This window comes from Phaethon aethereus (assembly GCF_964289735.1).
Source record: "Phaethon aethereus genome assembly, chromosome: 3".
Taxonomy (NCBI): Eukaryota; Metazoa; Chordata; class Aves; order Phaethontiformes; family Phaethontidae; genus Phaethon; species Phaethon aethereus.
Window position 1 is genome coordinate 80,664,465 of NC_138576.1, and position 14,633 is coordinate 80,679,097.

At 42.5% G+C, this 14,633-nt stretch overlaps 1 protein-coding gene across 1 annotated transcript in view; it reads left to right on the forward strand.

Annotated features, from left to right (window-relative positions):
• Positions 1 to 1,618: 1,618 nt before the first annotated feature.
• AFDN (afadin, adherens junction formation factor) overlaps positions 1,619 to 14,633 on the forward strand; it is a gene marked incomplete at both ends in the record, with an annotated part of 129,797 nt that continues 116,782 nt past the window's right edge. Inside the window, one exon of the mRNA XM_081998203.1 lies at positions 1,619 to 1,969. Coding sequence (XP_081854329.1) covers positions 1,859 to 1,969 — 111 coding nt within the window. The remainder of the gene's footprint in view (positions 1,970 to 14,633) is intronic.

The following is a 14,633-nucleotide window of genomic DNA, read 5'->3' on the forward strand; positions in this document are numbered from 1 at the left end:
CTTTCGACACCTCCCGGAGTTTGGGAGCTGAGAAATAGGATCTCTTCCGACCTTGGAACCATAAAGCTCTAATACGGCACAGTTACAGATGTAGGGCAAAAGTGTAACCGACCTTCGCCTGTAAAACCAGAACTGCTGGTACTTATACAGGAGCTATACTGCTGGATAAAAACAATAATTTAATTGCTTAATGTAGACAAGGCCTCTGAGGAATCTCCTTCTTGAAATAACCCAGCCAATCAAAACTCCATCAGCAAAACCCACTCACCTGAACTCCCTCAGCCCAGAGGAACTTGAATACTTCGCCAGGTAAACTAACAGCACTTCCTTCTTTTTAATCACCTCTTCAGGTGATTAAGCCAAAAAAGGTGGTTAAACCAAGTAACCAAAAAAGGTACACACTCGGACAACCGAGTTCAAATACGATTGTTCGAGGACCAAGTTTCAGAGGATGCCCAATGCAAAGCAAAGATGACCGCCGAGTTATTGGGATGCATTTCTTACTTCAGCGGGTTAAAAAACAAAGCCAAACCCCCAGAGCTGTACTGGATTCTGGAGTCTATGCAACGGGCCATGCCTCCTTCTGACACATTTTCTGAGAAACCACGCATAAATTATGTATCTATAACCCATCAAAACGTATCTGATGCTTTAACTTCAGCTCAGGTTCATCTCAAGCTGTGGAAATTTCTGTCAATACAGTCTTTTTAAACAACTCCTTTCACACAGTGCTCCGAAAACATGCCATAAACATTACTAAAGGCAGCAGCACCGAGGGAAGCAAGCGGAGCGTTAGTCTCCGGGCTCTGCCGGGAAGAGCCGAGGCAGAGGAAGGCTGGGTGACGGCCGGCGGCCGCAGGGGGAGCGGGCGGCACCCCTCCGCGCCGGCCTTGACCTGGTGTCCATCCCTGCACCCCCGGCCGTGCGCCCTGACGTCTGCCCACGGGCAGGGCGGGCTGGGGAGCGGGGACCTTCCCGCCAGGCCGCCCTTGGCGCGGAGAGGCCACGGCGGGGCCGCGCCAACCTCCGCCCGCAGGGTCTTTGTTCCCGCGGCAGCCCCGGGCCCTTTGTTGCTGCGAGCGCCCGACCGCGGGCCCCGCGCGGCAGCTAGGGCTCCTGCAGCCGCCACCGCCGGCGAGGGGCCTCCTGCCGGCCACCCCGCCCCGCCTGCCCCACGCCGCGCCAACGGCCGCCGCGCGTCCCCGTCCGCCGCCCCTCCCCCCGCGCCCAGCCACCGCGCGGAGACACCCGCCGCACCTGGCCCCGCCCCGCCCCCTGCCCCGGCCCCCTCCCCGCGCCGGGGGGAGCAGGAGGGAGCGGGAAGGGAGGGGGCGCCCTCCTGAGGCGCGCGGCCGCTGCCGGGAGGTGACGGCCGGCGGGAGCGCGCGCGCGCGCGGAGAAGGAGGGCGGGCTGCCGGGCGGGGGCGCGCACGGGACGGTGTGTGAGGGAGCGAGCGAGGGGAGGGCGATACCGGGGCGGAGAAAGGCGGCAGCGGCGGCTTCGCTCGGCTCAGGGCAGGCGAGCAGGGACAGACGCTGCCGAGTCGGGAGACACAGCGGCCGTCGCGGCCGATTCGGGGCATCCTTCCTCCTCCTCCTCCCCGCCCCCTCCCCGCCCTTCCCCCTTTCTCTTTCTCTCCTTCCCCGCTGTCCTCCGGGGCCGATCGCTATCGGAGGCGCGATCCCGGGGCGTCTCCGCGGCGCCCGCGCCGGCAAGCGGCCGAGGGGAGAGCCGGCCCCTCCCCGCCCTCGCCGGGACTGAGGGACCCCCCGCTCCGTCCCGGCCTCCGCCCCTCGCCGAGGTTCGGCGGAGAGGGCCCGGCCCCGGCTCGGCTCCCCGGCGGCGGGCTCGGCGAGGATGTCGGGCGGCGGCGGCAGCCGGGAGGAGGAGCGGCGCAAACTCGCCGACATCATCAACCACTGGAACGCGAACCGGCTGGACCTGTTCGAGATCAGCGACCCCACCGAGGTAAGCGACCCCGCCGCGGCCCCCCCGCTCCGCCACCCCCGCCGGGCCGCCCGGGAGGTGAGACACCGCGCCCGGGCCAGGCCGCGCCCGCCTCCGCCCCGCGGCCAGCCTGGTCCCCGCGCCGCCACCCCTCCGGCCGGGGGGCTCGGGCACAGGCCTCCTCCTCTACCCGTTAAGGCGCGGCCCGTTCTGGCCGGGGAGGGTGCTTCGCTCCTCGGCGAGGCGGGCCGGGGAGCGCGCGTCGGGCCCTTTTGCCGTGCCCGGCGCGGCTCGGGGGGGAAGGCAGGTTGTAGCGGCCGGGGAGAGAAGGGGAGCGCAGGGCCGGAGCCCTTCCCTCTTTCCTCCCCTCCCGCAGGCACATGCCGGCCCGACCCTGCGGGACAGGCGGCTCCGAGGCAGGAGGAACCCTCTGGGGGCTGGAGGTGACGAAAGGGGGCGGGTTGGGGCGGTAACACAGAAGCTAAACCCCCCTCCCGACCCCGAAACGGGTTACCGCCGTGGGCTTTTTTTTTGGGGGGGGGGGGGGGGAGGAGGGTGTCTGTCCGTTACTTAAACGGAGCCGAAAGGCGGCTGGTGGAAGAGAAGGACTCAGAAGCCTGCCGGTGGGCTTTTTGTTGTTGTTGTCGCTGTCGCTGCTTGTTTTGTTTCTTTAAATAATCAGCTTTGTGCAGAAAGCGCCTCTTGGAAAGCAACCGGCTCTGCTTTACCCCGGTGCGATCCCCGGGGTAGCCTTCCCAGGGCGCGACGGAGGGAGGCTGCCAGCCTTCAGTGTAGAGTAAATGCCAGCAGCAGGTTCGTAGTCCTGAGTTCACATGTTGTACCGGAAAAACACAGCGGGTAATTTCTTCCTAATGAAATGGGTGTTTCTGATGCCTGAGAGAGGCTGGGTTTTACTCTTTTTTTCCTTTTTTTTTCTTTTTTTTTTTTTAAAAGTAATAGTCAAACCACACCCTATCGCTACCCCTTGTCGTGTTGCCTTTGGCTGGCTAGTGCTGTGGGTCTAGTTTGAGAGCGGCTGGGGGGGGGGCAGGTTACAGCCCTGTTTGTGTGTGACAGCGCGCTCCCTGCTCGCTGGGTGGAGGCCGATTATGTGCGTGTTCCCGGGGAAAAGGAGGAAATTCACACTTGCTCTTGGCCTGGCCCTGGTTGTTTATTAACAGAAGCCTCTGAGAAATCACGTTGGCTTGGTTTTGGAGCTTGCTCCCGTTTCTGCAGCCAGGTGCTGGCTGCTAGTGTAGCTACGAGAAAGTCTTGAAGGCAATTCTAAGATTATTAAGTATTTGGATATTTTCAGTTCTGCTCGTTGAAAACTGTTTCTTGAATGCCAAGATGAGGGTTTTCTGTGATTATTTCCCACATCTTGCAATATTTATCATAATTGGAGCTCCTTGCTTGTGTTCCTTAAGTTTTAACAATGTCACTGTTGGCTGACAGTTGCTTGTTCAGAAAAGCAGGCTGATGCTAGCATGAAGGAGCCTTCGTGATTGTCTTTGAGCCCGTAGCACAGTCTTTCTGGAATTGCAGGTTGACTGCTAACTGGGCGTTATTTTTTGTCTGATTAATGCATTTGTCCATTCCCAATACGTTCTAACTGCAACCTGTTTTCTTTGTGTTTATGGCAGATGGTGCTTCTGTAGTTTTGTTAGTAAGTAGTTTAACAAATCTTAACCATTTTTTAGGTCAGCTTTACATGTTTTTCATACTTAACTAGACTTTGTGCAAAAGCTACCAGCTTCATTATAGTTATTATGAAAAGAAATAGTAATTTTACTTGCATTAGCTCCACTCTTCTGCAGTTAACCCTCTGAACCTGTATAGGAGCATACTTACCACTGTCAGCGATGACATTTATTTTGGTTGAACTACTAATAGTAAAAATTAAGTGCATGCATGTTTCTTTGAGCTTTTTAGACTACAAGTTCTAAAACAGCTTCATAAGACTGCAGGTGCGTTTACAACAAACTGGTAGTAGGTAACAGTTTTATAAATGAAGTATATTTTCCTTCCAGATAATTACAAACACAAATGTTCACATTTTTTTCACCATTACCCTGAGTTGACCCAAATTTGGCAATATTTTCAACCCAGATGATGGTATGATTCACATGCATACTGTTCATTAGCTTACGTGGAAGCCCTTTTACTAGGCTGCTTGAGAGCTGACAGTCCTCTGTCTTCCCTGCTTTTCCAGGCTCAGCTTGACCATGGGGCATGTCTTGCTTATTGTAGGGGCTGCAGCAAGTGTGGTATCTGTGAAGGTGCAGTAACCTGAATATGACTTTTGTCTGGGTGGGCCTGAGCTGGCTTGAACTGCATCATTTTAAACTGTTCAGACATGGTGGTTGGCCTGCTGGGTTAACTTTGCAGCTAGCACATGCTCATACGGCAAACTGTCACCCAGGAGCTTCTGGTTGTATATATCATGCTTAGAATATCAAGAATTGATGCCTTACAGTGATTCTTCTGGCATTTCTGCTGTGTAAACAATCTGGTGTAAGTGACTTGTCTTTTAAGTTTCCTATATGGAGAGAGTAGGATTTTCCAGAGGAGCTAATCACTTCCTACTATTAAGTAGGGTTTCAGGGAGATTTATATATTCAGAAAAGAAAAAGTAAAAGTGAAATCTAATGTAAATTGGATAGAGTTCTGACAGTATAGCTTGGGCAATGACTGTGAAAGGTACTTGCATGTGACTTACTGATGTACCTCTGTGTTCGTTTGAAAGGTCTAATTCTTTGTTGAGACACAGTTGCTCTAGAGTCCATTTGGTCCTCACCACTTTAAAGAGTGTAAAATGTGGCTGGATTTTGAGTGTAGAGAGTAGTAGTTTGAAAGTAGTTTAAATGTGTGGGTTTTTTTGAGAGAAGTGCTTGATGAAATTAATCAGTTTGAATTCCTGTTGCTACTGTAATGTGTAGACTAGTCCTAAGGTGTGAGAGATCTGCGTGTTTACCTGCCCCTTTTGAGAGAGTTAGGCACAAATTATTTCTTAAGGTATATTGCCTGTAAGATATTGAAAAACAAGAACCTTGGGTAGGGCATATTTTTGAGGTCTGTTACTAACTTTTTCCTAAATTGTTGTGTGATATGAACAGTTAAGTCAGTCAGTGCTACTTTTCCCCAGCAAAACAGGGATGAGGGGAACTTTCCGTTCCATGCTTAAAGTCAAGTATTTCTCTGTATGTATAGAATCATAGAATCTTTGGGTTGGAAGGGACCTTTAAAGGTCATCTAGTCCAACCCTCCTGCAGTGAACAGGGACAGCTTCAACATAGAATCATAGAATCTTTGATTTATAGCACATGTATCTCATGTGAGGCAGACTGAAGAGCTCTTGGGAGCGAAGACTTCATATCTTCACTTACGCTTTCACTGAAGTCACTTGTGGACTCATACTTGTGAGCAAGGTGGTAATTTTAACTTGTTTAGGTATTTACCTGTTCTAAGACTTGTTGCTGCTCTGAGAAATCTGTTAATACTTTGCATTATTTTCATGTGAAGTCTTGGGGTTTTTTTAATTCAGAAGGTAGCTGAGAGAAGCTCTGTGGCTTGAGAATCTTACATATGAGCAAAACCAAAACTCTGTTTTTAAAGTTCTAGCAGCCAATACTATGTAAATGTTGTCAGGAGTGATGCTAGATACAGACCTTTGCTAAATATGTCTGTAATACTGGTACGAATTTAAACTTGATTAAGCTTTACTGTCTCTACTTTAAATGATGAGGCAGCTACTCACTTTTGCAAGTCTAAAAAAGATACAGCAGGTTTTGGGGAAATGTGGGTTGAATCATGTTTTTGTTGCAGATAAATCAACAGTCAGATTCAAAATGAAACAGCATGTTAACCCTTTCCTTTAAATCTGTTTCCCCTTTCCGTTCCACTTTCTCCTTGCCTTTGTTCCAAGTATTACCAAGGTTTTGGATGCTTTTAATATTTGGCTTGTTTTTTTCTTTTCTTTTTTTTCTTTTTTTTTTTCCCCCCTCCAAGGATAGAAACACAGTAACCAGACCTTTTGCAGTAGGAGATAAATTGATGTTTTGATTTTGATTTGTCTTGCGTGACTCTAGTACCCAAAGTTCTAAAAAGGAGTAAGTTTGAATTAACAATTTGGTAACAAGTGGATAGAGTTGTTCAGAAGCTTCTACGTAAGAAATTATTTGCATTTGTATGCTTTTACTTTTTTTTTCCTTCTTCAATTAAAGCCTTATTGCCATTAAGTGATTGATTATGTAAAATAACTGTATATGGGTGTTTCAGGGAAGAGGAAGAAAAACAAAGGCACTGTAGACTAGTGTGTTTATCACTATTGGATAGTATAAATACAAATCCTCCTGAAAGCATTTAAGAGTTGTTGATTTAAGATGCCATACATGAACTAGGTGTTATAATTATTGTTGATCTTGATGACAAAATAAGGTTTCATCTTTAATGTATGCTTTGATAACTGTATATGAGAGGAAGAGAGGTGCTGTGTTTTCTGAATGTGGTTTGTGGGTTAGGAATGTGAATTCCATTTAATTTTTTGAGACAGACACTTTTTAGAACTGGTGTTGGTTTTTTTTGTAATAGCCCAAGGGCTCGGGGATTGTTGTCAGAAACATTGATCTGTTATAGTTTTGTTTTCTGATGGAGAAAGCTGTTCTAAACTGATCTAATATAGCTATATATTAACAAAAGTAGAGGGGTCTAATCAAAAAGCTTAGAGGAAATAATGTGCTTTGCATTAAGTATAACTCCTAATAGAGTCTGTAACTTTTAATGGGCCATAGTTTTTGGTAGTGGTTTGTTTTTTTTTTAATAATTTGCAAGGTCTTTATGGCTATTTGATAATTTTTTGGAGTCTGAAATAACTTGTGTAGGCTTAGCAACAAGATATTAGGAATAACTTTTCAGAATGAGGCTGGAGTTTTTTTTGTTTTGCTCAGTATTTTTATATTGGCTTCTCCCATGTTCTTGTGTTATATATGTTTGGTTTAGTCAGTGTGTTTTTAAATTCATTGGCTTTAAATACAAATAGGCAATCTATTTATGGAAAATGTTGCACAGTACAATTGATGATGGGATATTTTAGGGTTGACGCAATTTTTGTCTGTGTTCTTTGAGTTCAGATCTGATTCTGATTTATTAAGTGTCATAGGGAAGACTGATACATGACATAAGTTTGCAGTCTTTACAAAGCAGTTATGCAAGCTCATTATTTAAATACAGTTAAAGCAATAAGAATTAGGAATCTTTTTGATTTTAAACCACCTGCAGATTCCTATCTGCATGGTGGCTCACCCGTAGCCTTTAAAATCCTGGCTCTGAGGCTTTTAAAAGGACTTGTGTTTTAAGATTTGGATTACCAGTGACTATGCTTATTGCATTATGGCTGGTATTAGTAGTGGAAGTGCAAGTCTGGAGGCAGGGGAACATCATCTAAATGGTAGAAATGCTTGTGTCTTCTCCACATGTCGGGTTCCACAGCTTTTGGTAGTTTTAGCTAGTACAACTCTGCAAACTGCATAGTTCTCAAGAAGCTGATAATATATCTGAAAATACTGTCTTCTTAAGTTTGCCAAACCTATGACAGGGAAAATAATTTCCCTTTGCAACAAATGTTGAAGCTAATATTTGGACAGTCTGGAAAGGTGTCTTGGAATCTTAAGGACCGGTGCCTGTGCTTTTTAGTGAGCAGAATATTTTTCAATAATCACTACCACTAAACAGACACAATTCAAGAGGAGGTGAAAACACTGAAGCATTAGAGGTTAGCAATTTCTAATTGCAGCTTACTGAGTCTGAGTTCTAGTTCTGCATTGAAATGTCTGGAGAAAAGAAGTCAGGGACACAGGTCTGCTCATTTGCATCAAAAGGACTACTTGGAGACGAGTTTTCCTTTAACTGAGTAAAAGTGAGTAGTCTGTCTTTACAAATGAAATATAATTGCTACTATCTAGAGAGCAATAAGAAGTCTGAATTAAGATCCTGACCAGAATCTACAGGCAACATAATGTCATGAAAATATTTCTAGGAAGAAGCTTTATGCTGTGCTTTTAATATTCCTTATTTAAGTTATTTCTTGAGTTAGTGGCTAATTAGGTCCATACGATTCAGACATCCTGGCTTTAAGAATTCCCTCCTGATGTGTGACTCTGTTCCCTGTCTAAAATGCCATTAACAAGCATTATTTTTCAGTTGAAAAACCCCTAGTTCTCTGGACATGTTAGGGATTTACTTTGTTTCCACAAGTGTGTTTTTTTTCTGAGAAAACTATTTCTCTTTCAAAAAGGTTAAAACAAAAGTAATGGAACACATTTCTATGATTTTTTTTTTTTTTTTTGCTTTATAATTAGTAAAATTTTGCTTTTGTCTATAAATGCTTTTGTCATTTAAATGGGGTAAAAAAACCTAAAACTTATGTGGAAGGTGTTAAAAGTTGAAATGAACTGGTGTTTGTGATAAGGATGTAGAAACCACTCCGGATTTATCTTTGTGTCAATATTTGTTTGAAAAACTGCTTTGTTACAAATGAAGTGAGATAGATTGTGGCTATTCAAAATTCAGAGCATTGCATAAAGAGTAACTTCTGGTTTTGACCAGTGGTTCTCATGAAGATGGAATTGAAAAATCACAGTGTGAAGTAATAAACTGAATGTTATAAACTTAAGTGAAGTTGAATTTAGCAGATATTCCAGATAAATATTGGAGTATTTGCTCTGTCTTTCAAAATGAACTTCACGCTAATGAAAGCCTCTTCTGAAGTGTATTTGAGTAGAGCACTACTTAGGTAATTCTTGATTTTTGGGGATTTTTTGCTAGGAATAATATTTACATACAAAATATATATTGAGTGATGATCATTTCAGTGAATAGAGATGTATGGGATTTTGCTTTCAGCTTGTGAAAAGGCTAGAGCCTGTTAATTTCTGCTGTTAAAGTTGCTATGTTGTTTTTGGAGGTCTTTTCTCCTCGCAACATAATTTTTACCTTGAAAAATCAGCTGCTAGCAGCTGAATGCAATAATGTTTTAGGAGGATAGTTATTTTTTTAACTGGATATAAGATCCCAACATATGAATGATTTCGGTAACTGTTAAGCAATGTATTCACATTAATTATGTTTGTTAAGTAGCTGAGATAAAGGTAAGTGGGCAACATGTTGCACTAGGTCTAGCTCATAGCAGAGTTAAGAATTGCCAAATAAACAATTTTCTGCTCTCTAGTCTTGTACATCAAGATCTGCAATGGTAAATAATGTTGAATGCACATCTCCCTGTAAATTTTTGAGGTTTGTGTAAAAGTATAGCACAGTACATTTTTCTTTTTTGGATGGATTCAGGAACATTAAAAGTGAAAATGCTCAAGGACCATTGCTTTTTCTAATTTGTTGGGTTTCCTTTGCTTTCTTTTCTCTCCATTTGTTTATTTCCTTACCTCTTTCCCTGCTCCTCCCTTGTTTTCAAGGAAGGAAATGTAAACTTCACTGATTCACATCAAGATGCTCCTTTCATTTTTATGATTTGGTAAGCAATCAAGAATGTGGAAATTGAAGCTAAAATTTACAGTAACAACACTAATCTCTAGCATTTTCATTTAGTTCAGTGTCCTCTGTAAAGGAAATATTCCTATCTTTTTCTTTCCTGAGTTATTTCTGAGTGTTTTCTGTAGTCAAGGTATGTATCATAGCCAGCTCTTTCTTTGTCTTCATTTATCTTTATGACTAAGGGGCTTAGAAATATTCTGTAGCTAATTTTTTTTTCATTGCAATGAATGTTATCAGGATAAACCAAACTAGGTATTAGATGATTCTTCTGGATGCATGCATGATTTAGCTCATAATTCTAGTTAAACACTTTGCAGAGATTTCTGCTCCCCCCCCCCTTTAATTACGGGTGAAAGTTACTCACTGCTTTTCTGTAACTATCCCTGTCTAGAAGTTTGATAGTCCAAGATGAGAAGAGCAGACAACAGAGCTAAAACTCTATAGTAGTAGTTCAGATCTAGCAGTAATATTCAAACTGTCTTGCTGGACCATGTCATGCCTTGTGAGCTTCTGCATAATGAACAAACGTATAAGGTCATAACATGGCTTTTTGCAGTGGGAGCATAAGTTTTCTATGTGATTGGTTGCCCTCAATTATCAAATTGCAGTTCTGCCTTTCATTACTGTCTAGTTTGGTTCTCTAGTAAGACTAAAAAACCTGCTTTGACATGAAGTCCAATGTTCCTCTTTTTTTGCAGTATTTCCCTGTTTTGCTGATAATTTCTTATTGTAGGTGACTTATACCTAACAGAGAAAAAAGTAAAACTCAGTAAAACCATATTGTGTAATACCTCAAGATTATGGTCATCTTACGTCTGTTACATCCTTTAGCCTCAAGGTTATCAGCTGATTAGTATTATGATCTGTTGTATTTAATGACGTTTTCTAGAGCCATTTTCTTTCCTTGTGAGTTAAACTCTTTGCTCAACTCCTCTCCAGATCATCATCTAGCCCAGATACTCTTAGCAGGGAGCCATTCCTCTGATACCACCTTCTTTCGTGTCTCCTTTTGAAGCAGCCATCTGTCTAGTACTGCTTTCTTCATTTCTCTCCACTTTGAGCAGGACAGGGCTTTCTGTTGTCCTGGTCTGTCTTGGACAATTTTGGTGTACATTACTAGTTACTTCTGGAAATGTCTTTAGAATTTGAGTCCTAAAGGAACTAGAAAAAAGTCCTAGGGCTAGGGTTGTCATGTAGAAGATCAGTATCTGGTGTTAGTTGTAAATGCAAATAGGACACTAGGAAATGTAAATAATACTCCAATACAAATACTTCTAATCTGTCTTTGAATTTTTTCCTATAAATATGAGAGTCTGTTACTAGAGTTTATGCTTGTACTGAAGAAATTGTGTATACTCGTCTTCTCTAGGTTTTTCCGTGTCATCTGTTCCAGTCAAGAGCAGAAATTACACATTGTCAGCTTTGCAAGTTTTAAGCTTTTCTAAATGGTGCTTGGTATATCTTAAGAATAATTATCATGGATTTCTAATTTTACTCATGTGTTCCAAGAGTACACTATACTTTAAAAAAATAGTTAGGAGTTACTATAGTGATTCTTTTCAAGGACATTAGAAACCCTGCTGGTTTGCAGTGCAATTGGAAATTGAGTATCTGTTTGAATGTATGACTCCTAATGCCAGGTCAACTCTTAGGTAAATATTCTCGAATAGGTTTCATATAATACAGCACTAGTTGCTGTAGAGCGGTGGCAGACTGAAACAAAAGCAGTGTTGTATGTTAATGGCTCCAGGGTTGTTTGTTGGGGCTTTTTGTTTGTTTTATTTGTTCATTGTTTTTATTGCTACTTTGATACGTTGTACTCTGTAGTAACTAGAACTAAGGAATATGAAAGCTCTCACAATTAACTTACTACCTAGTACTAGATTTACAGTTTCCTGATGAACTGTTTTAAGCCTTGCCCTTGGGGAATTGTGTCCCAGGGCATGGCTGAATTTCTGGTCTACTCTGTAGTGAAAGCACTTGTATAGTGGGGGAAAAGTGAAAAAAGGAGTTGTCTGCCAACAATATTTTTGGCCAACAAAGTATGTTGCCCATAGTGGTATCTATGAACTAAAGTTTCAGTGCCTGGATTTTTCAAGCACCTCACAAGCTGTTTAGTAGAACTTTCTCTTTGTCAGATGAGTCTTGTCAGTCCACACATGTATCTGCCTGTAAGAAAATACTCAACTTAATTGCAATGTCATGCTTCTACATACATATTGTATTGCTCCTAAACCCTAGTGGAAGATCAGAATCCCCTTTCTTAATGAAGATTAGTGGCTGTTGCATAGCCTATGCTTGGGCAAAAGAATTCAAACAAAGAAACCCTCCCCCAGTGACTACAACAACAAAAGGTCTCCTTCCCTCTGCCCTCCCAGAAGGTGCTCTACTTTGAGCAATACATCATTGAAATTAAAAAGGGCCCTTTAACCATTTTGTTGTTGTTCTCAATTATATTATCATTTATGTTAAAGCTGGAGAAATCTGTCTTCTAGTCACCTTTCATATATAGTTTGATAATATTTACTGCATTCAGATCACATCCAGGCATGGCATACTTGTAGAATGCTGGGTGTTTTATTAGGAAACGTGTACATTGTTTCCATTTAAAGTCATAGCCTTACTGAACATGAGTAATACTTGCTTTCAATGTAGACAGAATGGAAGTTTTAAAAGAGTTCTTTAACACTTTCTGTATTTATTTAGGCTGTTGAAAGACTGGGATAGGTTGTTTTCATATCTGGGAAAGGAAAATAATTTGAAAATTGTGATGGAAAGACAACGTCTACTAATGAAAACATTGCTCAATCCCGCTAGTTGGTTTATGTCTAGTGTTTGCTGTACAGTGAGGAAACTCAAAAGTGGAATTACTTAAGATTATTGCATTTTGTGGTCTAATTCTTTAGTTTTGTTGAAACCTTAAAAAAAAAAAAGCCAAACAACTGTTTCCTTCTTCAGAAATTCGTGAAACACTCTAACAAAGCTTTTTTTTCTTTGTGTTGTGTAAGACATATATTGAAATACCTTCAATAAAGTCTCCAGAAATGCTGAAAGTGTATCTAGTATTACAAGAGTGTGTTAGTTGTTGCCATAGCACAACAAGTACTGTTTTAATAAATTCAGCTGCTATGTCTATGACAAACTGTTTTCAGGCAGCTAAGGATTGATATGCCGACTACAAAAAAAAAAAAAAAAAAAAAAGGCAATGAAATAATTTTATGCACTGACTTTTGGCATAAGTGCTGAATCCATCTACAACTCTCTGAAGACCTAACCATCCCAAAGGGATTAAGTTGTTACAGTCCCAGGGAGTGCTTGAGACATGAGCTGGGCTTGCAGTCTGTCTCAGGTGTTCTAGCCATTTAATAGGGGGGGAAAAAAAAAAGTGGAACAAGAGAGATACTGTCTATATCCTAGAGCCTTTGTCAGAATTTACAATGAAAAATCTGGTTTTCTGTTACCTTCTGATTTCTGTCTGTATATAACTTGTGACAAAAGTTGGCCACAAATAGCTTCTGTGACAACCTTACAATGTTTGAATTTTACAGTGTTCAAAATCCTAGTAGAATTTTCCAAAGTAGCAATCAAGAAAATCTCTTTAACAGTCTGATACTGACTCAGTATCTTGAGTATCAGTAGTTTTGAAAGAGTTACTGAGTCTTTTTCCTGGAAATAAACTGCATTCCATTAATAACCACACAATACTTTTATTTTCATGCTTTCTCACCTGCATTAAGATTGTGTGAACTCAGAAAATAAAATTTCCGAGAGATTAGCCAAATTTGAAAACTTTGCTTTCTCAAAGTAATCTTCATTCATTTTGAGTGGTAATTATCAGGTGGCAGCACAAAATTTGGACAGCATTGTACCACCGTGAGACAGTCATGTCTCATGCAAAGAGTTGTACACCACTCTGATAGTGGTAGTCTGAAGCTTATAAAACCTGTTGAAACTCAGCACTTACCTTAAGTGTCTGTCTTGTCTTCAGTGTTCTGCATTTGTTTCCAAGTCTTTAAGCATCCATGGGTGTATGAATGCTCATAAATATCCATGTGTAGCATTACAAATGCACTGATCTATCTCGCTGTGTAGATCTATCCTGCCTGTGTAGAACCCTTCTTTTCCGCATTTCTGCCACATATGCTCTGCCCAGAAAATCTCAAAGCCACAAACCTAAACCAGACCCCCCAATCTTCTGCTTGGGGTGAAAAATGCCGTTTTTCACCCCAAGGAGATGTGTCCATCCTGTTACACAGGCTTCAGAAAGACCCTGGGAGCATGACTTTATGATCATGCAGCTTTGTCGGTAGCTTCCCGTGAGGTTACTGATCAGCCAGTTCTCTAGCGCATGCCATCGTGGACTTTGGAGTTTGGAATGGCTGCACTGTTGCAATTGGGCCTCTTTATAACCAGCTAGTCCCTGTGCTTACGGTGGCTGTGACAGTGGGATTTTCTTCTAAGGGAGTGGGGATAAAATGCGTTTCTTTCTTGTTTGCTGTACTATTATAAAGATAGATACATTTTCCGTATTTTGGTGAGGATTCCTTCTTCTCATATGCTTTCGGTTTGAGTGTTGTCTGTTGTAAAAGGGTACCTGCCAGGTGGAGACAGAATGAGTTCTCTCGATTAACCTTGCACTGAATTCCTCAGTTGCTGAGAAGGGAATCTTCCACCAAGGGGAAAAATTCCTTTCTAACCACCTCAAAGGTAATTAGGATGGTACTCACAGCAGGTAGAGTAGAGGTAAATGTAAACAAATCCTGAGGAAAAACAGAGTGTTTCATTACGGTGCAAAATGGTCAAGACAGTTGCTCTGATCCTTGATAGACATGTCTTTTTCCTAGCTCCAACTTCCTTCCTTCCAAGGTAATACCATGACGTTATCAGTAGTAGTAGAAGTCTGCAAGCAGAGTGAGATACCAGGGTATTTTCAATACCTTTATAACCTTAATTTCTGAAGGAAAATATCGAAGAGCACTTTTCTTTGGCTTGGCTGATAGATGTGTGAGTAATCTGAAGCCTTTTCCACCTCAGCAGCTGTAAAAGAGGATGAATAGTTTCATGTGTACGTACATACCCTGTTCTGCAGCCACTTCTTCACCCACATCTCCGTACTGCTGAGGCACAGAAAGAAAGATGA